General features: G+C 42.6%; 2 protein-coding genes and 1 long non-coding RNA gene across 3 annotated transcripts in view; 2 read left to right on the top strand and 1 right to left on the bottom strand.

The window, feature by feature from the left end:
• The first annotated feature begins 1,077 nt into the window (after positions 1–1,077).
• MUC13 (mucin 13, cell surface associated) lies at positions 1,078–19,517 on the top strand. The gene is made up of 13 exons (XM_083490321.1): positions 1,078–1,207; positions 6,057–6,518; positions 7,310–7,432; positions 7,744–7,850; positions 10,798–10,856; positions 11,544–11,698; positions 13,201–13,335; positions 13,994–14,111; positions 14,702–14,739; positions 15,548–15,635; positions 16,573–16,819; positions 17,773–18,827; positions 18,958–19,517. The coding sequence occupies exons 1-12, from the start codon at positions 1,153–1,155 to the stop codon at positions 17,809–17,811; spliced, it is 1,626 nt and encodes a 541-aa protein (XP_083346447.1). The 5' UTR covers positions 1,078–1,152; the 3' UTR covers positions 17,812–18,827; positions 18,958–19,517.
• Positions 19,518–19,598: 81 nt separating this feature from the next.
• On the bottom strand, positions 19,599–24,168 carry LOC310701394. The gene is made up of 3 exons (XR_014523036.1): positions 23,948–24,168; positions 22,888–23,116; positions 19,599–19,764 (listed from the first exon to the last, which is right to left on the bottom strand). It is a non-coding gene; the product is annotated as an uncharacterized lncRNA (long non-coding RNA).
• A 1,207-nt stretch (positions 24,169–25,375) lies between these two features.
• ITGB5 (integrin subunit beta 5) overlaps positions 25,376–26,598 on the top strand; it is a 77,576-nt gene continuing 76,353 nt past the window's right edge. Inside the window, exon 1 of the mRNA XM_083489318.1 lies at positions 25,376–26,441. Within this exon, the coding sequence (XP_083345444.1) occupies positions 26,357–26,441 (85 nt within the window). The 5' untranslated portion in view covers positions 25,376–26,356. The remainder of the gene's footprint in view (positions 26,442–26,598) is intronic.

Here is a 26,598-nt window from a genome sequence, read left to right as displayed (position 1 = left end):
TCATGAGTCCCTTATGCACCCCATAGCACATTCATCTTAGCGGATAGGCACTTCTGACCCAAATGGACCTGCGTCCTTCACTGAAATGGATGGAAGAGCCCTTGCAGGTCGATAAGCAACAAATGTGCACCAGAATTTCTGCATGTGTTTGGAAAAAAAATCCTACCAGACTCAATATGCTATGGGACAGGGTATAATATTCTTTATCATAATGCTCTGGTGCAGGTATATGCTTTAAAATCTCAAGGGTTTTACTGTAACTATCTATAGAAATGATTTGTGAACTTCTGCTTTGTTTGCCTGCTACCTAGAATCAAGAGGGGCGTGTAACACAGGCTGCGAGTTCAGAAAAAGGCAATAGATTATTTCATTCCTGCTTCTAACTCTCTCTCTTTATTTCTGCTTGCTGGCTGGTGATTTCAGGACTCAGGGTGAAATTTTATATTGGGCCCTCAATTTTAATCCTTCCTCCCCCAAGTGAATTAGAATAAGATTAAAAATAAATTAAATAAAATCCTTATCATATATGCAGGATAAATTGAGCACATAAGAGGCAAAAGAAAGGAATGTGCCCAAGGTCTGAAAAATCATATAACTTTTACTAACATATCAAATACATGTTTCAAATGTGAAATGTCACACTAATATTGCAATATTAGATTCGCTCAACCCTACACACAGCATAGAAAATGACTTCACTTCCATCCTGCCACTGAGAGCCTGCAGGAGTGCTAGGTGAGCCAGCAGAACTGCTTTTGGCTCCTGCTCCCTCAGCCCTGGGATTGCAGCCTACAGGCATCAATGCCAATCATAAACAAAGAAAGAAAGTCTCTGCTGTACAATCACTATTATACCTGCTTTCTTCATAAAGTTTTTTTTTAAAACAACAACAAAAACCTAAAATATTGGTATATACTACCAATAAAACAGTATTTAAACCACCATCAATTTGGTCTTTGGGAGCATGCGTAATACGTAAACACTATCCCAACATTTAGTAAGGCACCAGCCATAAATTAAGCGATACAATCCGTTCACAGTTCTGACGTCAATAAAAAGTTGACCTCTGGACTGGTAACGATGATCTAAAATATACTAACCCGAAGGGGAGAAAACATTTCCTTGTAGGATTAGCAGGGAGCAACTGCAACAATGAAAGGCTGTGTTCTCCTCACCGTTGTATGGTTTATCTTCTGTATAGAGGCAGGTAAGTGGCAACCTTTTCTCTGAAAGATGGTTAAATACAAGTTATATGGGTGGGATAAACCCATTGGACTTCTGGGTTGCTTTCCTTCTCTTTAGAAGGACTGAATTTGTCAACTTCTGCATTTCAATTATTAATCCATTATCTATGAACTGCAGTCGTGCTGATTTGCAATGAAATCCAATTTCTTTCTTATTTTTTCAGTTAACTGTTTTGTGTTAACCACATCTGAAGCTTTAGGCCAGAACGTTGCCTTTTAAGTAACTAGCTAAGCAATCCAAAGGGGTTGTACTTCTGACTATATGGAAATCCCCCACCTCAACCCCAGTAGAATAATAATAATAATAAATAAATTAATAATAATAATAATAATAATAATAATAATAATAATAATAATAATAATAATTTATACCCCGTCCATCTGGCTGGGTTCCCCCAGCCACTCTGGGCAGGGTCCATCAAAATATTAAAATACAATAGTCTGTCAAACATTAAAAGCTTCCCTAAACAGGGTTGCCTTCAGATGTCTTCTAAAAGTCTGGTTTTCTCTTTGACATCTGGTGGGAGGGTGTTCCACAGGGCAGTTGCCACTACTGAGAAGGCCCTCTGCATGGTTCCCTGTAACTTGGCTTCTCGCAGCGAGGAAACCGCCAGAAGGCCTTCAGTGCTAGACCTCAGCGTCTGGGCAGAACGTTGGGGGTGGAGACACTCCTTCAGGTATACTGGACCGAGGCCGTTTAGGGCTTTAAAGCACCAACACTTTCAATTGTGCCCAGAAACGTACTGGGAGCCAATGTATGTCTTTCAAGACCAGTGTTATGTGGTCTTGGAGGCCGCTCCCAGTCACCAGTCTAGCTGCTGCATTCTGGATTAGGTGTAGTTTCCAGGTCACCTTCAAAGGTAGCCCCACGTAGAGCGCATTGCAGTAGTCCAAGCGGGAGATAACCAGAGCATGCACCACTCTGGCAAGACAGTCTGCGGGCAGATAGGGTCTCAGTCTGCGTACCAGACGGAGCTGGTAAACAGCTGCCCTGGATACAAAATTGACCTGCACCTCCATGGACAGCTGCGAGTCCAGAATGACTCCCAGGCTGTGCATCTGGTCCTTCAGGGGCACAGTTACCCCATTAAGAACCAGGGAGTCCTCCACACCTGCCCGCCTCCTGTCCCCCCAAAACAGTACTTCTGTCTTGTCAGGATTCAACCTCAATCTGTTAGTTGCCATCCATCCTCCAACTGCCTCCAGAAACTCACACAGGACCTTCACCGCCTTCACTGGTTCTGATTTGAAAGAGAGGCAGAGCTGGGTATCATCCGCATACTGAGTTTCTACCCCTGGCTAAACCAGGTTAGGGTAGCCAATGGGTCTCAAACCTTCGGTGAATTAGGGACTTTCCCTGCAAGCAAGACAGGCTCTTGCAGATTGAGCAGAGGAGACCAATAGTGGGTCCAATGGTCAGGAAGGTGTTTTCTGCACATAATGTAGAGGGAGGTGAGGGGCAGATGGGGTTGTCAGACAGGGAGGGTAGCCCATCTCTGATCCTAAACCTCCACTGCCTTATGGGATATCGTCAGAAGAAGAGAAAGCTAAGGAGTGAACCCTACACAAATCCAGAGTGGAGTCCCTAAGACGGTTGGATAGAGCCTTGTATGCCTCCTTCTGGCAACTCCTGCAGCTAAGCTGGTGCCAGACGTATTGCTCTCCTTGCCTTTGGGCTACATCTGCAAAGCCAAGTCTTGTCATCTGGGCAGCCCAGGACCTCCATATACATGCCCAGGCTTCTGCTCTGGGGAGGTCACTTCAGTGCTGCTAATGCAGAGGTGTGAGACAGAAGGAAACAAAAAATATGTATATAGGCTCCAGTTGTAGCTGCATGCAACTAGTAACCGCATATGTGACACCAAGTGACCCCAGATGGTACTGTGCATTGTTATCTGGATTAAAAAGCTACATGCAGTCAGTTCAACGGGACCTGGAAAATCATCAGAATGCAGATAGGGATGAGAATTTTCACCTGTGGCAGTGATGCGTGCAATAGCCTCCTTCTAGGGGTAAATCTCCTTTGCTGGAACAGGTTAACAGTTTACAACAGACACTTCACATCCAAGTTATGTAACAGAACTACTATACTGTGAATGAAGCTTTATCTTTTCATCCAGTTTGAAATTTGGCTTCTCGGATATTTACATTGTCCAAATTCACTTGACAATAATATTAATGTCAGCTCTTGTGAGTTTCAGTTTTAGAGTTGTAATTTGCATGATGAAAAAGAGAGAAACATTTGTGTAAAAAGCTAAACAAATTTCATGACAATGGACAGTGTTATCTTGCTTCTCCTCCATGTCCTGTCACACTGAGTTGTGAAAAATCTCACAAGGCTGATTTTTAAGAACTATGCACCTTTCTCTCCAGTCAGTTAGAATGTTTACATCATTCTTGTGTGCCAATATCAGATTAGGAGATCTCAGTTTGTTTCTAGTTATAAACAGGTATCATGTGTTTATTAGTCATTCTTCTTAATATGAGTATGATATAATTGGGTGTGGTCTTGCAGAGTCTCTTAACTATATAGGGAATAAAATCAGGGCACACTGAGAAAAATGAGTCTTTTTAAATAATAATAAAAAATATTGGAAGGAGTCTGGTTTTAATTGCCCCTTTGATAAAATGTGTCACAGTTCACTTGCAAGTCAGACTACTGGTCCACTCAGCTCAGTATTGTTTATAGCAGTGGTTCTCCAGGGTTTCAGAAAAGATCTGATCAGATGCACAGCACAAATTGCTACTTGATTCTGAGGTGTCAGTTGTGGGTGAGATAACATTTGATCAGTTTTGACTAATGTCATAGTGACACTTTTCTCCAGGATACAGAACTTTCTACCGTTACTCATTCTTTGGTAGCCTTCCACTTTGATTATTGAAATTTACTACTCTTAGTGGAACTGTTCTGATTTGTAACCTGCATCTTGTGCAGAATTATTAAGTCCAGCTTTTATTGGAGGCAGCCTCAGAGCGCGTACAACTCCTTTCCTTACCAATGGTGTCTATACTGATGCTGAATTTTATACTGAATCACTGCTGAAAGAACACACTTTACCCTGGATAAAATCACACTGAGAGTCTTGAGTTTAGGAAAATAACAAAGCCAGGTTCATTACAGGATAGTATATTCATTATACTTGATAGGAAAGTTCTTTCTAGCTAAGATAGAAATATACAAGGAGCCATGTTTGCTCTTTGTTCTCAGCAGGAGGGAACACAAAAGACCGCTCCTTTAACAAGCTAAGAATGAAGAAGTAGGAAGTAGGAAATGAGCTGCCTAGCACCTGAGATCAGCATAAGGACAGTCTAGGAAAATTGGAGGTTCTTCTCTATCTAGCCTCTTCATGCAGGTATATTAGCCTATAGTGCAAGCTGAGTTGTACCCCGACATTTTCAACAGCCTGCTAAATGGCTTCCAGGACTAGTTCAAGAGGGTGGTTTTATCCTCCAATGCCGCAACAGTTCTGGGCTCCACATATCTCGAGGAAGGCCACATATTTGCTTCATCTACTGTGGTACAGTTGGGCAGGCTGTACTTTAGGTCCCATCCTTCTAAACAGGGGGGTTTGACATGTGGCCCAAGGGCTGCATGTGGCCCTTGAAGTCTTTTTAGTGGCCCTCAGCCACTGTGATTTGGGAAGGAGGCATGAGGGCTCTGGCAGGGTCCTAGAGTCCTCCCACCTCCTTCTCAAGGCCTAGTTCGTGCATTCCCAATTTTGGGAAGCAGATGAGAGGGCTCTAGGACCTGCCAGAGCCTCACACCTCCTTCCCCAAACCCAGCACCTCCGTTTACCTGGCTTTGGAAAGGCAACACAAGGGCTGGGAGGGGCATGTCAAATTTTGGTCTTGTTCTCCCCCTTGCATGATAAGGCAGTGTGTGGCTTGTGGGTTCCGTGTCTAAGTACACCTGTGGCGCACTTAGTATGAAAAGTTGGGCCAACCTGTTCTAATAGACTAGTTAGAGTAGCTGCTTTGCATGTATCTCCAGGTAGGGCTAGGGAAATGCTGTTGCCAGTTAGCACAGAGTAGACAATATTGAGCTAGATGCACTAGTGGTCTGATTCAATATATGCTTCCTATGTTACTGTGTTTTTGTACATCTGTCCTGGGCATGAAATTTTGAAATATAATTTGTAATTGAGTACTATTTGTTCTCTACATTTTCAAATATTTGGGTATGTGTTTTTTTAATGATTTGATAAGTGTTTTGCAGTTTGTCTATTTTAGACTGCTCCACAGTCTATTTTTTTGTTTTTGTTTTGAGCATTATTTTGGAGTGAAATATTTTATAAATACATTTTCATTGAAGTACGGTCTGGCTCTTACACATGACAAGGCCTCAGCTCACTCACCCTCCAGTATTGCACACAGAGCCTTCAGTGAGAACTGTGGCCAATGTGCATATATATGTACATGAGTAGACCCCACTCTGACAATCTGTCCACTCCTTTTCCTTAGCATATGTATCACATGGGACCAGGGCCTCTTCGTACAGGTGTTTACATCCAGAGGCTCTGAAAGTGCTGCCTGTGTGGTGGGAGTCATGCAGGCTTGAGGCCCACTCCCACAGCCCACTAGAGACAATATGTACGGCCTAAACACTGGACCACAACTGTGAACCAAAACTCCACTATGGCCGAAACAAATGACGCTACATTAATTATTCTAGATTTGAATAAGTGTACTTGCTTATGACAGTAGTTCTCTTACTCTTTCTGTGAGTAATTGCTATTTGTTGTTTAGATAGATAGATAGATTAGACACACAGAGATGTGGTGCTTTTCTCACCTTTATTTGTTTTACCTTCAGGAGTAGCAAATACCACAGCATCCACAGAAACACCTAGTGCCTCCATGCCCACAGAAACATCGAGTGTCTCCACACCCACAGAAGCATCAAGTATCTCCATGCCCACAGAAGCATCAACTGTCTCCATGCCCACAGAAGCATCAACTGTCTCCACGCCCACAGACACATTGAATGTCTCCATGCCCACAGAAACATTGAGTGTCTCCACTCCCAAAGGCACATCGAATGTCTCCACGCCCACAGAAGCATCAAGTGTCTCCATGCCCACAGAAGCATCAAGTGTCTCCATGCCCACAGAAGCATCAAGTGTCTCCACGGCCACAGACACATCGAGTGACTCTACGCCCACAGACACATCAAATGTCTCCATGCCCACAGAAATATCAAGTGTCTCCATGCTCACAAACTCAACGGATGCTCCAACTTCCCCAAATGCAACTGCAGGAATAGTAACTACATCAGGTAATCATTACAGAACTGCTTTCTGGCTTTTTTTGTTCAAAATAACCAGACACTAACTAAATTGCAAAGCTTATTGTATAACAAGGATGTCTGCTTTCGCGACAGAATATTTCTCCCTCTTCTCCCCGTCCCCAGGCACTGTCAGGAGGTCCTACACACGAATAGGAGTCTGGCAGACACACATGCCTGACTGGCATGTTCTCTCACTCCTGGTTGTTCATTTGGGAGATTCAAAATCTTTCTCCAGCCCAAACATCACAGCGCCTGATACCTTAGAGGAATCAGCACACTTCAGGATCAGCAGAGTATAGGCAGTCAGCGTACAGACTCAGTAGCGCAGCATTTTGGCTAAACTACATTTATTTACATATACACACTCGGAGCATCATAACTCAGTTCCTTCCTCTTCAGTATCAGACAGCAAAGAGAAAGAACAAAGGACAAATGTCCTACATCATCATCATTATTATTATTACATCACGGAAACACAGTAATCCAAACATCCTTTCTCTGTCACTTCCCACAATGTGGAATGAAAACATACACCGTCATGTGATACACGGGAAAAGAATCCTAACAGACACATCCTCTAAATCTGCTTGGGGGTGTGTGTGTGTCATACAACTCTTTGAAGCAGATATGAGGCTGGTGAGGGGTATGTACAGCGGAGGAGAGGGGAGGAAGCCCCATTGTGCACTCTCAATGGATCTGGTGGGCTTTATAAGTTCTACTAATGTATACTCTATAAGGAGGGGTGGAAATCCTTGTTCTCATTATGGTTTTCATTTCAGGACCCCCTACTTGTGCTGACCAACCATGTGAATACGCTGCTGTATGTATTGATCTGTTCCAAAGCTTTTCATGCCAATGTCCTTATGGATTTTACTATATGAACACATCAGGTTGCCAGCAAGGTGAGTTATGCATTTATTTATCTCTTGTGTGGCTCTGTTCAAATGAATAGAAATGCTTCTGTTATGATGCTTCTGTTTTAGTGAATGCTGAACATGTCTGAAGAAAACACTAATATGCATCCATTCACCAATGCCTAGCATTCTCTCTCTTTGTTAACACAAATCCTAGAATCATGAATTTTTTTTCTGCTTCTTGCCTAACCCAGGACGCTATATCCTTTTCAAAACAAGCATACATTGACAAATTGCAAGTCTAGCATTTTGATTTTCCAGACGTTATATGACTAATATAAGATCCATTGTAATTTTAGGCAAAGTATTTCCAGGAGTATTCATTCTGATGCAACCATATAATCAAGCTATGGAAAATATTCATTCTGAAGTTTATGCAGCTTTGTACCACAATGTCACCAACATTGTAAGTTTCTTTCATTGTATATCCTCTTTGTTATAAACTAATGCTCTACATCTTTTTCTTTTAAAGACATAGGTGCATATAGATATTTCTTGCTATTCATAGATATATCAGAGCGAGTATGATTAAACTGCATAGAGAAAAAGTTCACTGAGGGTGCTTTTTGACATACACATTATAACCAGATTTTGTCTGCATGTGCAGATACTACTTTTATTTAAACTGACATTTTTTCCTATAGCTGAGAAACAAGTTTGTGTAATGCAAGCTTACTTAATACCCAGAAAATGCCACTTAATAATTGTATTAAAATGATACTCTTGTCTACAGCCTTGTGATATATCTCGGCTATTTCCACGCATAAAAAAACTCCTTCGAATCGCCTTCAAATTTGAGGGCCAGTTTGTACCCAATCAAACCTAGCGGTTGTAAGGCAAGACTGATTGGAAGTGGTTATGAAGTTCTAGAAAATAAAGGAAAAGAAGGCGGCCAAGGTCAGGACTCACAATTCCTTTTAAAGAGCCTGTTGCCCCTTCTCAAGATCTCCCTGGGCCATGCCAAAGAAGGAAGCCCTGGGAACACTTGATCCCTCTCCTGGCCATGGCAGAGACTGCACTGCCCCACAAGCCAGCTCCCCCTTTGATTATTCACTTGGCGATTTACTTGATTGGAAGAGGTGATGGAAGTTCTGAAATGGTGCAAACCTCACCATCAATTTATACAAGACACCACTGAACATAAATAGGGGAGGAAACTAATCCAATGGGCAGTTCAGATACATGTGTAAATATCAGTTTTATTTTTGCACATGCATTCTGCTGAATTTTTTTGATCATTTAAAACCTGTGTGTGCTTCCAGAGCAGCAATTACAAAACTCTTTTCTCTTGATGCGCCACTTGTGAGTTGCACGTTGTACAAATTGTAATGCACTATGTTAGATCCGGTATGATTTTAAATAGTGTTTCCTTGCTTCTTTTATGGTATTGCATTGTCATTTACATTCCATGGAATTCAAACTCTAATACAATAAAACACAATATAAGAAATAAAAGAAGCAATACAAATAAAAGAAACAATATGACATAATTTAAAATCAGTATATGAGTACATCTGAATGAAGCTGAATGGTGGTCCGTTTCTAGAGCTATCATAACATCTGGGAGTTACTCAGCAACTCAGTCTGCATTAAGCAAACCCATGGTCAAGCAGGGTTTGTTGTTACATGCAAATGAAGTTTATTCCCAGTTGTCTTCCTACCTTGTACATCACATCTGAAAATTAATTCGTAATATGGAGGCAAGAGTGGAAAGGAAAGAGTACTGCCTTGGGAAACATGTACAGTAGAACCTCAGGTTAAGTACTTAATTCGTTCCGGAGGTCCATTCTTAACCTGAAACTGTTCTTAACCTGAAGCACCACTTTAGCTAATGGGGCCTTCTGCTGCTGCCATGCCGCCAGAGCCCGATTTCTGTTCTCATCTTGAAGCAAAGTTCTTAACCTGAAGCACTATTTCTGGGTTAGCGGAATATTTAACCTGAAGTGTATGTAACCTGAAGCGTATGTAACCTGAGGTACCACTGTAGAAGAATGGGTAAGGGGATTGAAGACATAAATATATACAGTGGTGCCCCGCAAGACGAATGCCTCGCAAGACGGAAAACTCGCTAGACGAAAGAGTTTTCCGTTTTGGAGGTGCTTCGCAAAACGAATTTCCTATGGGCTTGCTTCGCAAGATGACAATGTCTTGCGAGTTCCTGCTGGTTTTTTTTCTCCCCCCCCCTTTTTCTAAGCCGCTAAGCCCCTTATCAGCTGATCCGATCAGCAGATAAGCCGCTAAAAGCCGCTAAAAGCCGCTAATAGCGCTAATCCGCTAATCCGTCAATGGGCTTGCTTTGCAAAACAAAGAAACCGCTAGACGAAGAGAATCACAGAATGGATTCTTTTCGTCTTGCGAGGCACCACTGTATTCAACTACTTAGAGCGCCACACAAGTGAGCTCTGTAAATGTTTTGTCTTTGCTTGCAATGTGTCAGTTGCCATCTTGTAAGAAGTGCTTTGCTGGCTAGGGTAGAGCCTCTACGCTACCTTCCTGGTAGTTGTTTACTGCAAGCAGTAGTACAGTGGTACCCCAGGTTACATACACTTCAGGTTACATACACTTCAGGTTACAGACTCTGCTAACCCAGAAATAGTGCTTCAGGTTAAGAACTTTGCTTCAGGATGAGAACAGAAATCGTGCTCCTGCGGCGCGGCAGCAGCCGCAGGAGGCCCCGTTAGCTAAAGTGGTGCTTCAGGTTAAGAACAGTTTCAGGTTAAGAACGGACCTCCAGAATGAATTAAGTACTTAACCCGAGGTACCACTGTATAGTGTTCTCGGGCTGCAGGGGGTTGAAGACCCGTCGCTCGTTCTGTAGCAGGCTCCCTGCCTCCAGCACCCTAGAGGTGCCCAAGCAGCATGAAAGAGGAACTTTTAAGCTACTGTTGGTTCCAAAAACTAAGCATTCAAGAGCACTTAAAACACAAGGTGCTGCTTCTTCAAGAGATTGGTGTGCAAGTTCTAAATAAAACCTACTGTCAAAAAAAATTAAAACTTAGAGCAAAACACCAGACTACAGAAACACTCAAACAATGTTCAGAGTTCCAAATGCCTTATAAAATAAAAACCATTATAACCTGAAACTTTGCAGGGACTGTGCCTGCCTGATTTCTAATGAGAGGGGGTTCCATAGAGTTGTGCCTACTGCATTGGAGGCATGACTCATTACTGACACGACTCACAAGTTGTGCTTCTGGTCCATGGGAGACCTCTAAGAAATAGGGGACTGGAAGGGGTACATGGGCTACTGCTTTGGGATTCAGTTTTGCACTTGTCATTCCCCCCCCCCCATCTGTTTTTCTGTGTTTTCTGCCTCCTTTAAACTGATCCTTATTTTTATTCATGTTTTACAGTTCAGTGAAATATTCAAAGATGAGAAAAGTTACCAGGAAACAGTCATTATAAGCATAAAGTAAGTATGGCAAGTTTATTATATACATAGCCAGTAGGGCCTTCAACAAAATGTTGCAGTGTAGAATGTTCCTAGTTAGGATTCCAGCTCATGCCCTTTTCAAGGATATGCCTTTCTGTCCCTCCCCCCCCCCCGGGTTTTCTGGTTTTCTATCTCGGACTGTCAGCCAGTATTTTGAGGCCAGTAAGCATGCTCAGTCTTCATCAGACTTTCCACCGCCCCACAGTTAGGGTTCTTTTTCTAAACACTTTTTTTTCACTTTTGCAAATCTTGGGAGTTTCCCCTATCCTGCAGATACCTCCCTCTTGCGCTTGGATAGTGTCATCATTTTGGCTACATAAGGAGCCACACTTGGAAGAATCAAGGTTGCTAGTACTCTAGAGCAATGGTTCCCAATTAGCTAATTACTGAGGACCCCCGTTTTTCAAAAGCCAAGCCACCGACTCTCTACTTTTGAAAATGGTACTTACCTGGGCAAAGCAATTTTTTGAACAAAATGTGGGGTAGCCCCTCATAAGGCATCATCTAATGAATAATATGTTAGGTCACTTAGCTGGTGTCTACAATAGTGTTTGGGTGAACCATGGGCATAAGGTACCCATATATATACTGTGTGTGTGTGTGTGTACACACACAGAGAGTATATTGCTAACGTATCTCTAAGATATGTATGTATATACATTTCAGACAATCTACACAAGCATCAAAAAGGCTGAGTAAGGCTAAAGCCGCAAGCAACGTCAACATTACGTTAATCAATTTGTTTGATATAAACACAAAAGTAACACCTCAAGTATGGATGGAGAAGGTTAATAGTTCGAATGCCATCAAGTTTGATCGGAGTAAGTACCGTAATCTTTTCAGAATCCTTACATGATCCTACACCAGTGTTATTACTAAGTAGTCTATAGAGAAATCCCTATCCCCAAAGTGCTCCTTCTGCTGAATGGAATGCTCTCGTTCCTCCTTCCTCTTGAGACCAAAGTCCCATTCTTCCCAGTAGTAGATACCTATTACTTTAATTGCTGAGATGAACTGCGACCAGTCAATCAAGTCCAGCCTAGTAGAGATAGGTGAATTTAATTCTTCCACCTCTTAGGGAGGACATTAAACAGCAATAGCACTAAGTTCATTTCCTGCCTATATATATATATAAAAAAACCAACCCCAAGTTCTTCCTGTTGGTTGGGATAAAGTAATTGTACTGTTTTTGACAGTTACAGAATTATACTGCTGCTCCCTATAGATAGGTTTTTGCACCCCAGAACCCCAGTTGCTGCTGTTCTATAATTCCTAATAGCATGCCAATGCTGTTCTCAAGCCAAGACTTTCTGTGGCAGAACCTGTTTTGCTGTCTAAATTATTACTATGTTAATAGTAGCTTTTAGTGGGTGTATATGTGAGATCTTACACAAAATCTCCTGCTGCTCTCAGTTGTACCAGAAAGTTTCAATCTTAATCTGAGAGTTAAGTATCTTTCCTATATTTTCACCCCCAAAGCAGTATATTGTTAGATGTTTTACCTGAGATTTGGAGGACAAATAATTAACATAGTGACAGGCCAAAGAACAGTAAACAGGATGAAGGCATCTACTGGAACAATGTCTTTGACACATTGGTGTGTTGTCAGACCTTGCTAGCTCCAAGATAGGGTGCACATGGGGCACTGATGAGATGCAGGTACATGGTCAGAAAAGCAATCAAAATGGCCACATCTGTGCCAGAGGGCAGGCATTAAATAAGATCGATGAGGATCCAAGAGCCAGAGGCAAATGTGAGGTCACAGCCAGGAGAGTAGACAGACTAGTGTCTACAAGTTACTCAGGCTGATAAACTGGCTCGGCAGCCAATGGTTTATTCCAGTTTGCTTGACAAGTGAAGCTCAGAGGGTACTCTTTTCCAAAATACAGCCTAACTTGCTTGGTGCCCTAGAGCACAGAAAATACTGGAGACTAATTGCTAGTGACCAAAGATTGAAGGGCCCTGCTTGCTGCTTTACATTCATGCAGGTGCTGTGTACATAAGCTCTAGAGGCTCTGCCCCACCACAGCTGTAGGCAGTAGCAGTCAACAGGACAGCACTGCTCACCGGGCATCCTAACACTGAGTGTCACTGATAGTTCCTGAGACGGGAAGATAGTGAGGATGTTAGGAAGCCAGGTGAGCAATGCCACTCCACCCCCCACCCCAACCACCAACCGCTACTGACTGAAGACACATGTGCCAGCTGCCCTTGTTAATTGCTTCCTTCCTTGAAAGAATCCGCTGTTAAGTTGTGCTTAACATATAGAAATAACTGTTGCTTAAAGTGATGTTGCTCTCTCTGCTGTTGCACTCCGTATTAGATCTATCACAGTGTGCTGTTTATGGCTGTGATGGAAAAACTACGATATGCAGCGACACAAACAGTGATTCTCATCCTACCTGTGAATGTCGTCCAAGTCTTGCCAAGATGAATCCTGAGGACAAAGCATGCTTACGTAAGGCCTTATCACAGATGTGTGTGCTTTCTTTTCTCACCCTTCTCATCTCTGCTTTCAGCCGTCATTCGGCTCCTTCATCCTGAATTGCACCCACCCTGAATATTTTATCCCATAGCATTTCTCTTACTTTCCCCTTCATGTCTGGGGTTTATAGCTGAATTTACAAAACTGTTTATTTCGTCTTCCCAATTTCGCCCTACATATTCATTTCCAAATTAAAAAAAATCCTTCCAGTAGCACCTTAAAGATCAACTAAGTTAGTTCTTGGTATGAGCTTTCATGTGCATGCACACTTCTTCAGATACAGTGTATCTGAAGAAGTGTGCATGCACACGAAAGCTCATACCAAGAACTAACTTAGTTGGTCTTTAAGGTGCTACTGGAAGGATTTTTTTTAATTTGACTATGGCAGACCAACACGGCTACGTATCTGTAACTGGATTCATTTCCAGTGGAGTATAGCAGAAATTGAGCTCTCCTTTCATTGTCATTTGCTTCGAGAAAAAAAAAAATGTTTGCATCCCCTTAACCTGGAAATGTTTTGCACTGTGATTTTCCTGCCACATATTTTGTGTTTGTGCAGCAAGTACTTTTGACTTCCATTGGTACAGTACAACACTGTATTTGACTGTCTCGTTTTCCACTTTTATTGCAGTTTGTAAGTCCACTGAGTGCTCTCCAGAAAAGAATCAACACTGTATTATGACAGCGGAAAACATTCCAGAGTGTCGGTGCCAGTCTGGTTTCCAAAAAGAGGGTGACAAATGTCAGGAGTAAGTAAGAGGCAAATGGAAGAGGGGGTATTTTACTATGCTTCTCCCTGGCCTTTCCCAAAGCAGGAGTGGGAAATCTCAGGCCCACAGACCAAATGCAGCTGTTTAGGTCTTTCTGTCTGACCCTCGGGATTCTGCCCAGGCCATACCTGTCCCCAAAGAACATCTCTTGCTCCTCCCACTTTTTGCTTCTGGCTCTGCCTGCCACTGGCATGTGGGATGAAGCCTTTGAACTGGAAATGATTCTCTACTCCTGCTCTAAGTGCTTTGATGTTTTGCTACAGGGAGGATAAAGATGTGAAGGCATGGGGAGGTGCTGAGGACCCCCCCAACTTTTCCATCCCCCCAATTTGTTACTGAAAGAAAAAAATGGGGGGGGCACAGAAAATTGGAGGGGGGTTAATTAGAGTGGCAGTGGCCTCTTGAGGCTGTGATGGCCAGAAAAGATCATTTGGGCTACAGAAAGACAAGTGTTTCAGTCCCTCTGTTCTATTCCTTTTTGGTAGTTACTATCACCATATGGACAATCCCCATATAGTTTGGATGTCATGTGCAGTAGTCACTTTGTGTAACTTTTTATTTGTTTTTAGGTGTGCTTTTGGCTACTCTGGGGAAGACTGTAAAGAAGGTAAGCATGAATTTGGGGTGGTTTTTATATAAAGCCCAGAGCCATTATTGGCAAGTTGAGCAGAGTTCAAAGTAACAGAATTAGGACAATGAATTCACAGCGATAAATATACCTTTAATTTAATTCAGTTTGTGTTTAAAGGCAAACTTACTGAATTTGCATGTTTCAAAACAATACGTGAACTGAAACACAGCTATCCTTCAAAATTCACACTTCTCCAAATTTTGCAGTGATGTTTTTCAGGTTAGTAATGTGTACAATAACACATGCATTAGAGTAAATTGTACATATAAATGCCTATATTAGAGAAAATAACATACAAATATGCACTATATTGAGGAAAATAGCTTGCAAAAATATGTATATTGGTCAAAACTGCATACAAAATCCTGTTCATTAGGATAATTTTATAGTAAAATGCCCAGTAATTTTCATAATTAGATTTTTGAAATCCCACACAAATTTCTGGAGATATGTGGAGAAGGGAATTTAAGATTGGAAAAATGAGTACCTGAGAGAACTGAAAGTTGACAGATTTGTCCATCCCTAGTTCTGAATAGCTGAATGTTTTCATCTTATAAAACATGTTATGTATATATTACAAGAGGGTCATGTGTGCAATTAAATAAAATAAACAACTATCTGACTCTTAGAAGACTTCTGAAGGCAGCCCTGTTCAGGGAAGTTTTTATGTTTGATGTCATACTGTGTTTTAATTTGTTGGAAGCTGCCCAGAATGACTGGGGTAACCCAGTCAGAAGGGTGGCATATAAATAACAAATTATCATCATCATCATTCTCTTTTCAGTTTACCTGGCAGCCCTCGTAGGAGTATCTGTTGCGTGTGGAGTTGTTATTATAGTCTTAATTGGAGTGCTCATCTACAAAGTAATCAGGTACAAATGACGGCTCTTTGAGTTGTCTGAATATGCGTAACGGTAAAGTTTATAACACTGGGTGGCCACTTGAGTCTAACTTAAGGTTACTAGACGTCCCCGTTTCCTGGGGACAGTCCCCGGATTTACAAATCAGTCCCCATACAAAATCCATTGAAGTTGAAAAGTGTCCCCGGATTCATTGAAAAAGATCTGGTAACTTTAGTCTAACTTCTCCTATTGAATTTGTATCAAAATACTATAAGAGAACAACTTGGGTTTCCTGATGGGCACAGGCCTACTCCTGTATCCCCAGTAGCAACCGTCGCCAAAAATACTCATTTATCATCTTAAACTGATACAATCAGCTGCACCCTGCCTGGCCATTGTTTTGCGTGGCAGCACTATTTGTGATTATTCATTATCACTCATTTCAGGAAAGTGTCCAATTTGCATTTTTGGGAATTTGTTGTTGTTTAGTTGTTTAGTTGTGTCCGACTCTTCGTGACCCCATGGACCAGAGCACGCCAGGCACTCCTGTCTTCCATTGCCTCCCGCAGTTTGGTCAGACTCATGCTTCGAGAACACTATACAATCATCTCGTCCTCTGTCGTCCCCTTCTCCTTGTGCCCTCCATCTTTCCCAACATCAGGGTCTTTTCCAGGGAGTCTTCTCTTCTCATGAGGTGGCCAAAGTATTGGAGCCTCAGCTTCAGGATCTGTCCTTCCAGTGAGCACTCAGGGCTGATTTCCTTAAGAATGGATAGGTTTGATCTTCTTGCAGTCCATGGGACTCTCAAGAGTCTCCTCCAGCACCATAATTCAAAAGCATCAATTCTTCAGCGATCAGCCTTCTTTATGGTCTAGCTCTCACTTCCATATTTTTGGGAATATAGGAAGGCTAATCAGGGTATGGAAAAGACCAAGATGTGTTCATCTTTTCCTTCCTTCCTTCCTAGAAGAAACAAAGAGCCTTCACTTGAAAGAACGAGCTTGCTACAAAATGATTATTCAACCACAAGAGAAACTCCTGCAAATGGCTCTTACAGCAACCCTGCTGTAAAGCAGAGGATGTTCCCAAGAGTCCAAGCTGGAAATCCTGCAGAGGCAACCAGCACAACCACAGCTAACCAAGGAGGCAATTTCCGTGAAGCAGGTGCAGCAAACAAGGCTTACGTTCCTGAGCGGGACTATGACGACGACAATGTAAGTGGCTGCTTTAGTAGAGATTCATGCTGCTCATTTCTAGTGCACTGTTGTGCCTTTCACAGTTCCGGGTTGTTGTTGTTGTTGTTACGGCTACTACAATTCCTTTCTGTACTATTTTTCAGCACAAAAGTCCCCGCAGCGGAAAACAACCTATGACAACAAAATATACAATAGAGTAAAATAAGTTGCCATAAATCAATCAGTAGGTAAAACAAAGCCACAACATAGGGGAGGGGAAGACTTCCGAAGCTAGAAGAATTAAGGGTGCTCTCACCCACCTACCCACCCTAAATATTTGCCCATTGATTCAGTTTATTTTGTAAACTGCTTAGAAACTATCTCCCCTTTTTGCCAAGTTGCAATATCCCATCTCCTTGAGCTGTTTAGCTATTGCTGGAACCTGAGTGATGGCTACAAGAACTACAATATCTTCTCACTTTTTCCACGGTTGCTTGGACATTTGCTTTTCATGCAATGAGTCAAAGAAAAAAGCCAGAGGGTTAGCAGCTCTTGCTCTGGAAGCCTTGAATGGTTGACAGCATTTGTAACTGGGAACTGAACTCTAATGGGAAACTCAGCACCCAGCTTCCTTAGAGCACTGATCCCCTGGACAGATTCCTGCCTTGCCTTGCCTTGCCTCTAATATTGGCTCTTGCTGTGGGACACCTAGTGAATTTGGATAACTAGCGTTGAACATTGCAGTTCAGGTAACAGGGGAGATAATCTTAATAACACAATTATAGCAATAAAAGCGATATTTAATGAAGTATTTGTGGCTTGTTAGCACAGAACTAACTTTTAGCTTTTAAATGGTAGAGGTGTGACTAGTGGAAGGAGACAGAACAAGCATGTTTTGTAATATATATGGCTAGGCAACAGAACTCTTGTGACTGCATCTATACCTGTTAAATTATTTTCCTTTCTTTTCTTTTTTTTACATTGTTTAATAGAATCCCTGGCTTGAAATGTCATCAAGAGACAGATTCTGAGTTCAGCCATAAGAGACTGCGGATGTTTGTGAATGTGAGCATTACTGAGAAGCCAACACACGTTTCTTCTGAACCACTTTGTGACACTGCTGTTTGGTAATTAGAGTGCTCACAATACAGAAGAAGAATCCTGTTAATCACTTCTGAAGGATCGACATGCCACCTAAATGGCACTAGCTCTAGTCTCAGTCCAGAGAAAGGCTGATTCGTTTCTTCTTGTCTTTTTTAAAGGATTATTTTTTTAGTATTGTTTTCAACAAATATTACCTGTATCTCTGCCTTAGAAACTAGGTGAACAGTCCAGGTAACACAAGTTGGTGATGTGACCTCTGTAATGTACCATTAATCCTTTTAACTCAGTATATATCTCCAGCAGCATGCTTAAGCACAACGCCCCCCTTTTAAAATTATTTTGTAAATAAATTTATTTGCAATACCCTGTGTTGTCATTGCTACCTCTCTAGTGTAAACATGCTACACAGTGGTTTTTTATTGGTCAGTGCTAACCTCCCCCAAAGTAGGGAAGGTGTTCATGACCAAGCCAAGCCTATCAGTGTGTGTGGGTGAACTGTCTTCAATAAAGATCCCAAGAGTAGTATTACCAGTTCCCCAAAGTTAGCTGTTAACTCTGGAATCTACACAGCACAGTGTGAGTACTTGTATCTGCATCGATCAGTTGCTGATGGTTTGTAGGCAGATATCACTGGCCCCTAGAAGCCTGGCTCCAACAGGGCCTGAATGACAACTTGTTCTTGGCCTGCTATAGAAATGCTCATGTCTTTGTAGATTACTTGATGACTCTTAATTATGACGCACAGATGTAATCAAGTGTCAATCATACTTTCCCTAAGAAACTGTTTAAAGTTGTTTACTTGCTATAAGTATTTAAATAAAAGCATGTAATAGTGACCACAGTTATTTTATGTCAAGTTGTTCTTATCCAAAAAATGCAGAAATTGCTTTGCAAAAATTATGAACAGCCACAAGATGGTGCTCTATCATTAACTATAACTCTAGTTAACAATTACAGATAGGTAGCCGAGTTGGTCTGCCATAGTGTGTATCTGAAGAAGTGTGCATGCACACGAAAGCTCATACCAAGAACTAACTTAGTTGGTCTTTAAGGTGCTACTGGAAGGAATCTAGTTAACAAACTTGAGTTCCAGTGTTCCTGAAACTTTTGGTGCAAGGATACCATTTTCTCATGGAATAAACATAGCTTCTTATGATGCACAGCCCCCAAAGCAGACCCTGCAAGTGTCCCTCTTTTCCAGGGACAGTCCAGGATTTACAGAAGCCATCCTGGTTTCTGATTTGATCCCAGAATTTCCTGATTTTCCTTAGTTCGTCCCTATTTTCATTGGAGAAATGTTGACAGATATAGAATGGAATGTACCTGTTTTCATCAGAGAAGTGTTGGAGGGTATGGCTACAAAAGTCTTACTTTTGCTACCCATATATCCAAATCACCACACCTGAAATCATGCCCATAATGAGTTCACTTTTACTATGGCTGCTGAGTTGTCTTCCTCTGCTCTGTTTTGAAAGTGAACTTTTTGATCCTATATTTGTATTGCATTAATAGTATTTCCTGTATCTTATTTATTTATAAGTATGAATTATTCTTGTTCTTCTTTTTACCTTGGAGCTACCTGGAGACCTTCTGTTGTAGTGTGGCCAACCAATAAATAAATATTTAAATGCTGGCTTTGTTGTCCTTTTTTTGACTTTGCTAGTCCACAAACTGGGTTGTGGGGTCCAGGAATGATTATACCACCTATTGTTTCCTCATATTCAAATAGTCTTACAGTGACATGGTTTGAGTACAGAAACTGAATTGAAGACCCGGCCAGCACAAGTGTTTTCTTGAGATACTTGATCAGGAAAGCTGAAGAACGGGACAATCGGATGCCACTACAAACTCCCACCATGGTTCACCTCTCCTTTCATGCCCTTGTAAAAGAAATTAAAATGAAATCCAAATTACATGAAAATCCAAATACTGTAATAACTACATGTAAATGAAGCCTATTTTTGAATCATTTGTTTTGAGTTCATAACTGCATTTCTTAGTACAAAGTTGCCTTTCTTTTTACCACAAAATACAGTCAGCCTTAAGGGACGCGGTTGGCGCTGTGGGTTAAATCACAGAGCCTAGGACTTGCCAATCAGAAGGTCAGCGGTTTGAATCCCTGCGATGGGGTGAGCTCCCATTGTTTGGTCCCTGCTCCTGCAGGGAACCTAGCAGTTTGAAAGCACGTCAAAGTGCAAGTAGATAAATAGGTCCCACTCTGGCGGGAAGGTAAACGGCGTTTCTGTGCACTGCTCTGTTCGCCAGAAGCGGCTTAGTCATACTGGCCACATGACCCAGAAGCTGTACGCCGGCTCCCTCAGCCAATAAAGTGAGATGAGCGCCGCAATCCCAGAGTCGGTCACGACTGGACCTAATGGTCAGGGGTTCCTTTACCTTTACAGTCAGCCTTATATTCATAACCAAAAAGCAGACTATCACCTCAAATACACCAGTTTTCTAGACTATACAGGTGACTTGCATCTTACAGGGAAAAACTCCTGGAAGGGCCTTCTGAAATCTTGCAAGAACCCTCATGCAACCTTCCCAGAGCCCAGTAAGCAGGACGAGGGGCTTAAAAACCTTGCATAGCGCAAGGCAAGGCCCTCTCAGCACCGACATTGGACAGGCAGGGATGGCCATGTGGGCCCATTCTGGGGGTTGTTCTGGCTTTATGTGATTTTGCTTATATGTGCTGTTAAAAATATATAGAATTATATAAAAAAACACAGAGACTTGTGGGCAGATAATGCTGATCATTTTAAACTACTAGGTTCAGCAACAATATATTTTCTGCTGGTTCCGCACATAAGTTACTATTATACTGTTCCTGATATATTAAAGCATCTACCCCAAAGCCCTGAACAGATAAGTGCCCGTGTTTCAAGCCCTGCCTTGTACATCACTTTCGCTGGAACCTGCCTACAAAACCACAGCCGTGCCACATTTCTACAGCATCCCAGTGGAACCATCCAGTTTTAATGCATCTGCCCAAGATCAGCTTTCTGTTTTCCTTCCCAACAGCTATCGTGCTTGTAAAGACAAATGGCTCATTTTAAGTGCTGGCATGTGCAGGAATGCGAGAAGTTCTCACAATGCTTCTCTGGCAGCTGCTCCCAGCTTCCTGCTGAATCCTCCAGAGTAACAACAACATGCATGCTGGTTGGCCCCCATCACTGTGGGCAATTAGGAAGGATTTATTTGAAGATCTCTAGGGAATCTCAGCTCAGGCCACACAGAATGTTGCCCCTAAGAACATACCATCTCCTTAGCCATCAACAGGGACCTGGCAGATACGAGTATTTTTAATTTGGCTACAGCAGCAAAAAGTAGAAGCAAGGCCCATGGGCCTGTGGTACATAGGACAGAACAAAAAAGCACAGTGGAAATTTGCCACCTCGTTGACAAGTGGTAAATTGCGTGTGTGTGTTTTAGGGGAGATGGGGGTGGTGTCGACTGTGGAGGTCATAGGCCTGACATTTCCCCAAGAGTTTCTGCTTTTTCATATGGTTTCTGAGAATATGCTTACTACTTTTTTCTAGTTCCAAAAAATGTCTCTTCCTCAAATACCTGTGATCCTTTAAAAAAACCACACATATAAAGCTATACAAAAATGCTATGCAGTGCAATGCTATATATGCCTACTCAGAAGTAATCCCCATTTAGTTCAATGGGACGTATTGCCAGCTAGGTGTGGATAGGATCAAAGCCTTAATCTCTTTTCCAAATAATTTCTCAAAAAATGCCTAATTAAAAACTTGCAACAGCCCTCTTCCTCCAAGCATATTGTTTTCTGTGATTTTTAATTTTTTTTGATGCGATATACACATGGTTGAACTGAAACTCTTCCTTTTTTCATATGCTTCATTTGCAGCCACGTTGGTCTTAACACAGAGGGAGAAAGCAATATATGTATGATGGAAGTGAGAGATCGGCTAACTGAGCCAACGATGCAAGCGCTGGGAGTATTCATGTTTGTATTTCTTGACAAGCAAGATGATTAAACTGCTGTTGAAGAGCCATCCATGTTAAGTTAAAGGATTGGCTTAAAGCCACAAGCTTGTTTTAAAAAACACCAAAAACCCTCCACCCTCCATATATCATCACGCAGCACAGAATGATTTCCATTGCATCTTGGCATTCTACGTTAAAGACCAGCAACTCATAAAAGTGGTTTGTGAACTAGTTCAGTGGGAGAGATGCTGAGATCTGCATGACACTTACTGCACTTCAGTGAGGTGTATGTCCATCAGCATCATATTAATTCATCCTTTGACTGGCAGCTTCCTAGCTTGCTTAGCCTAAGAGAAGAGCCTGGTGCTCAAATTACAGGAAGGGCAGAGGAACAGCTACTTTTCTGCCAGCTACTGTTTTTAGACAGCGGCTGGGACATGATGTGACTAAACCTGGTCGGGTGAGAGGGGCACAGACCAGGAGGGGAGGGGCTTGTGCATTTTATTATTATCTTTCCCCTATAATTCTTGTCCAAAATGTTTCACAATGTAAAATATGTATCCCAGTGCTTAAGGAAGACTAGAAAAGGATGGGGTAGGGAGATTACTTTTAAATTGTAAGCTAACCTAAGAATATTTGCTAGGCTATTTCATTTATTTATTTATTCAGTAGATTCACATCCTGCCTTTTGAATCAAAGCCACCAATGACACTTATAAAATACATGAGATAGACCAAGTAGCACATGACCAGGCTACAAACAAAACAACACAACACAGCCAGCTGCGCTGGAGGTAAGAAGCCACTCTTTATACTGCGTCATACAAATGGTCCATCTATCCCAGGGCTGTCTACACCAAGGTTTCCCAAACTTGGGTCTCCATCTGTTTTTGGACTACAATTTCCATCATCCATAGCTAGCAGGACCAGTGGTCATGGACAATGGGAATTGTAGTACAAAAACAGCTGGAGATCCAAGTTTGGGAAACCCTGGTCTATACTAACTGACAGCGGCTCTCCACAGTTTCAGGCAGCAGGCTTCCTCGGCCTTACCTGGAGATGCTGGGGAACTGAACTGGGACGTTCTGAATGTGAAGCAGATGCTCTGCTCTTGAACTATGTCCCTTTTCCATGAGCAGGAGCTGGCAGTGGATGTTCCTTTCCACAAGACTGTTGCTATAAGTTGGCCCTGGAGCTGGGTGTGGAAAGAAGTCAGTCTGACTGGAACAGGCTCTGCACCTGCTGCCTCGTTCCCTTCTTCCTTCCCACCCGACTGAACCATCTGAAATAAATCCATCAATAAATACAATGTAAAAAAATGTAGGTACGTTACTTGGTAAAACAGGCAGAAGAGTAGCAAGAAAAGAAGAAAGGGCAAACCACTTGGTTACTACATAAGGAATTATGACATGTTTCCTGTTTGTGATTTATATAGCATGGGGCAATCAGCAATTAGCTGCTGTTTTTAGTTAGTAAGCAAATAGCTTTTAGATTTTGCACTTATCAGCAAACTAGAGATTAACCAATAAAATGAGTTATTCAGCAGCTGCAATCCTAGGCACACTTACTAGGGGGTAAGTCCTATTGAACACAATAGGGCTTACTTCCAAGTAAACACACACAGCAAGTCATCTTTTGTGTTATCAGCGGAAATAGCTATTGGGCTTGTCCCAACAGAAATAACTGTTACTGGACTAGATACATCAGGATATATCTTCCTATATGCCCCCCATGTAAGGATTGTAAGGCTCACAGCAATAAGTCTAGCAGAGTCAAAATTATAGGACAGTTGTTTGTAAAATTGACACCACCCCCATCTCCCCTAAAACACACACACACAATTTACCACAACAAACAGACTCGTGGCACCCTAAAAACCAATGTCTGCCTGACAGTTGATGAGCTGGGCTAGCTAATGTGGAGCTCTCCAGATGTTTCAGATTACAACTCTCATCAGCCCCAGCTGGCATGGCCAATCAGCAGGAATGATGGGAGCTGGAGTCCACAACATCTAGACCTTGTTGGCTATTGCAGATAGAGCATATATCACATCATAAGCAAGGGCAGCTCAGGAATATGTGGAGAGCAGGGCTTTTTTAAAGCTGGAACTCACCCAAACTCAGTTCTGGAACCTCTCAGGTGGGCGCCATTGCCATTATAAGAGAACAAGGGAGGCATTCACGGTGAGTTCTGGCACCTCTTTTTCTAGAAGAAGAGCAGTGGTGATTAATAGAATACCTGCACTCTAACTGATCTTTCATTTTAAGTTCACATAATCTCTAGTAGGGGCCAATTTTACTTATATTTGACAGCTGCAGTATGTGACGAAATTTCTTTCCCCCTCCCAATTTAGTACCAATCATGACCAGACCAGACCAGAGCAGTTCACAGCCAGGAAGAGTAGGCAATAAGCTTTAACTACTTGTCATGCGAGCGTGAAGTCATTTATCCAATGTGTGCAGGTATGCACTGACGGATCAGGGACACTCGGGAGCTGTTGTGTCTGCTGAGGAGCTGAGCTATTTTTGAAACAGCACACTCATTTCTCTCTAGGGGACTGGGAGAAGATCTGTGCAGTAACTGGTAATTATAGAGTTAAATATTGTCTCCAGTTATTATGGGTTGGAGCTAAAGGATCCACCCTTCAGCTTGTTTTTACTTTCATTTACTTATGCAGTAATGTGTTAGCCTGTTTATCAAGGGCCTACAAAGCGTTCCAGGCCTACAAAGTGAGTATCCTTGCCTTTGATTTAAGTACTTAACAGCCTGATCCTTAAAATAGTGGACAGAGACTGGCTGATACTGGGTTTACCTAACCCTGGCAGATAGTTTACTTAAAAAGATACACCCAGGGTATTAGTAGGAAAGTGTACTTGGAAGATAATACACGTTACCTTTACTCCAGGGCATTACCTTAGAATTGCACACCACAAATCAATACCTTACAGTTCAATAGCCTTGTAGAAGATTTATCAGAAGAAAGTTTCAGTGAGTTCAGTGAGGGTTTTTCCAAGTCACTGGGCATGGCAGGGCCTTGTTAATGGTGCCCTCAGGGCAGCACTTTGGTGTAGAAGTCCAGGGTTCACTCAGCAAAATGGGTAGGAGTGCCTTCAAAAGCAGCAAGTCTGGCTTACCACATTTTGAGATAACTGAAAAGTAATGCAGCATACATTTTCATCACCGGCATAGCCAGGATTTTTGTTAGGGTGGGCAGGCCTTTTGTTGAGTGGGGTGGGGCTAGAATCTGTTTGCTATATTTTTTTTTATTGGTATTTATTGATGGGGGGCAGCTGCCGCTCCCTGCCCCCTCCCCTTGGCTACATCCATGATTACCCTGTAACTGGAGGGCAATTAAGTTCAGTACTGGAGCTGCGTACCGACCAAATGTAATTAAAGCACACGCAGGCACGGGATCCTGGGAGCTGTAGTTTAAGTGTGCTGGGAATTGTAGCTGAGTTTGCAGGATTCTTGAGGGGGGCGGGGAGAGAGACACGTGCTTAACATGTATGGTGTGTATACAGCCCGAGTCGCAATTTTATTCAAGTAATAAGTATGCGTATAGGATTGCCATTTAAGGTTGCGGCAGTCTAGAACAAGTTTAAATTAAAAAAAAATGTCCAGTAGTACCTTAAAGACCAACACAGTTTGTTCTGGGTATAAGCTTAGGTGGTCTCTAAGGTGCTACTGGACAATTTTTTAATTTATTAATTTCGACTGCGTCAGACTGCTACCTACCTGAATCTAGAACAAGTTTATTATGCACTCGCTTACTTTTGACCTGGAATCCATAAATCCATTTAGCTTATTTTAAAAAAAGCGCCTTTAGTTTAGATTAGGAACTTAATGCTGTGATCGGAGGCGGGGAGGTGCATCCTGATCGGGCTACAGAGAGTTAAAAATCCCCGGGTGCCTATTGGGCAGGCTGGGCGGAGATTTGCCATTCAGATCCTGTAGGAAGTAAGTTGCTGAGTCTTGGAAAGAGAGTAAAAAGAGAGAGTTCCAGTAAAGGAAGGGGGGAAAGGAGACGCGGAGAGAGAGAGGGGGGGGGGAGCACAAACCACTAGTCAGAAATTCAGATGCAAAATCAGGCGGAGATGTTGAAGAGGCTGCTAAGGCAGGGCCTGGGAGAACTCGGCAGATGAGGAGTCGCGCAACTTTTCGAGACCCGGGAGAAGTGCGCGGCGGCGGCGGCGCGGGCGCAACAAGGCGAGCATTGCGCGAGATGGAGCCTGCTGTGGAGGTGTAAGGAAGGAGGCAGTGTCTTCTCCCCCCCCCCCATTTCTCTCGTTCTTTACACACACGCGCGCGCACCCCTTTATCTTTTGCATTGGGTGCTCTGGACGAGGCAGGAATGCCCAGGATCGCGCCTCTTCCCTTGGCCGAGCCGACCGGTGCCTGCAGCCGCTCTAGCGGTGGCCTTTGCTGAAGGAGCGCCGCCGCTCTCTCCCCTTCTCCCGGCGCAGCTGCACAAAAGACTTTCGAGGAGCCTTTTTATTTTCCCCCTTCTCCAGCTGCGGTCGTCATGTCCCGGCGGAGGGGGCTCCTGCCTTACCCCGCCGCCGCCGCCGCCTGCGTATGCATCTTCTCCCTCTTCAACACTGTTAGAGGTTAGTGGATGGCTTCAGAACCAGAATTATAATAGAGAGGAATGGTATTTTGAAAATAAAACTGCTTCGGAAGGTGTTTGGGTATAAGGGAATATGTGAAGCTGCGTCTTAGTCCCCATCCCCCAGCAACAGGGTTTTAAAGCTTGGCATACCGAGT

Source organism: Podarcis liolepis, assembly GCF_965112155.1.
Source record: "Podarcis liolepis genome assembly, chromosome: 1".
Lineage (NCBI taxonomy): Eukaryota > Metazoa > Chordata > Lepidosauria > Squamata > Lacertidae > Podarcis > Podarcis liolepis.
The sequence above is the reverse complement of the archived record's forward strand: the minus strand, read 5'-3'. Positions and strand labels throughout refer to the sequence as shown.

What these genes read in the sequence shown, in the direction of transcription:
- MUC13 (XM_083490321.1), top strand. Translation starts at nt 1,153, where the DNA reads ATGAAAGGCTGTGTTCTCCTCACCGTTGTATGGTTTATCTTCTGTATA. An exon ending in ACAGTCATTATAAGCATAAA is followed by an intron (nt 10,857 to 11,543) that starts GTAAGTATGGCA and finishes TATACATTTCAG; the next exon opens with ACAATCTACACAAGCATCAA. An exon ending in GGGACTATGACGACGACAAT is followed by an intron (nt 16,820 to 17,772) that starts GTAAGTGGCTGC and finishes ATTGTTTAATAG; the next exon opens with AATCCCTGGCTTGAAATGTC.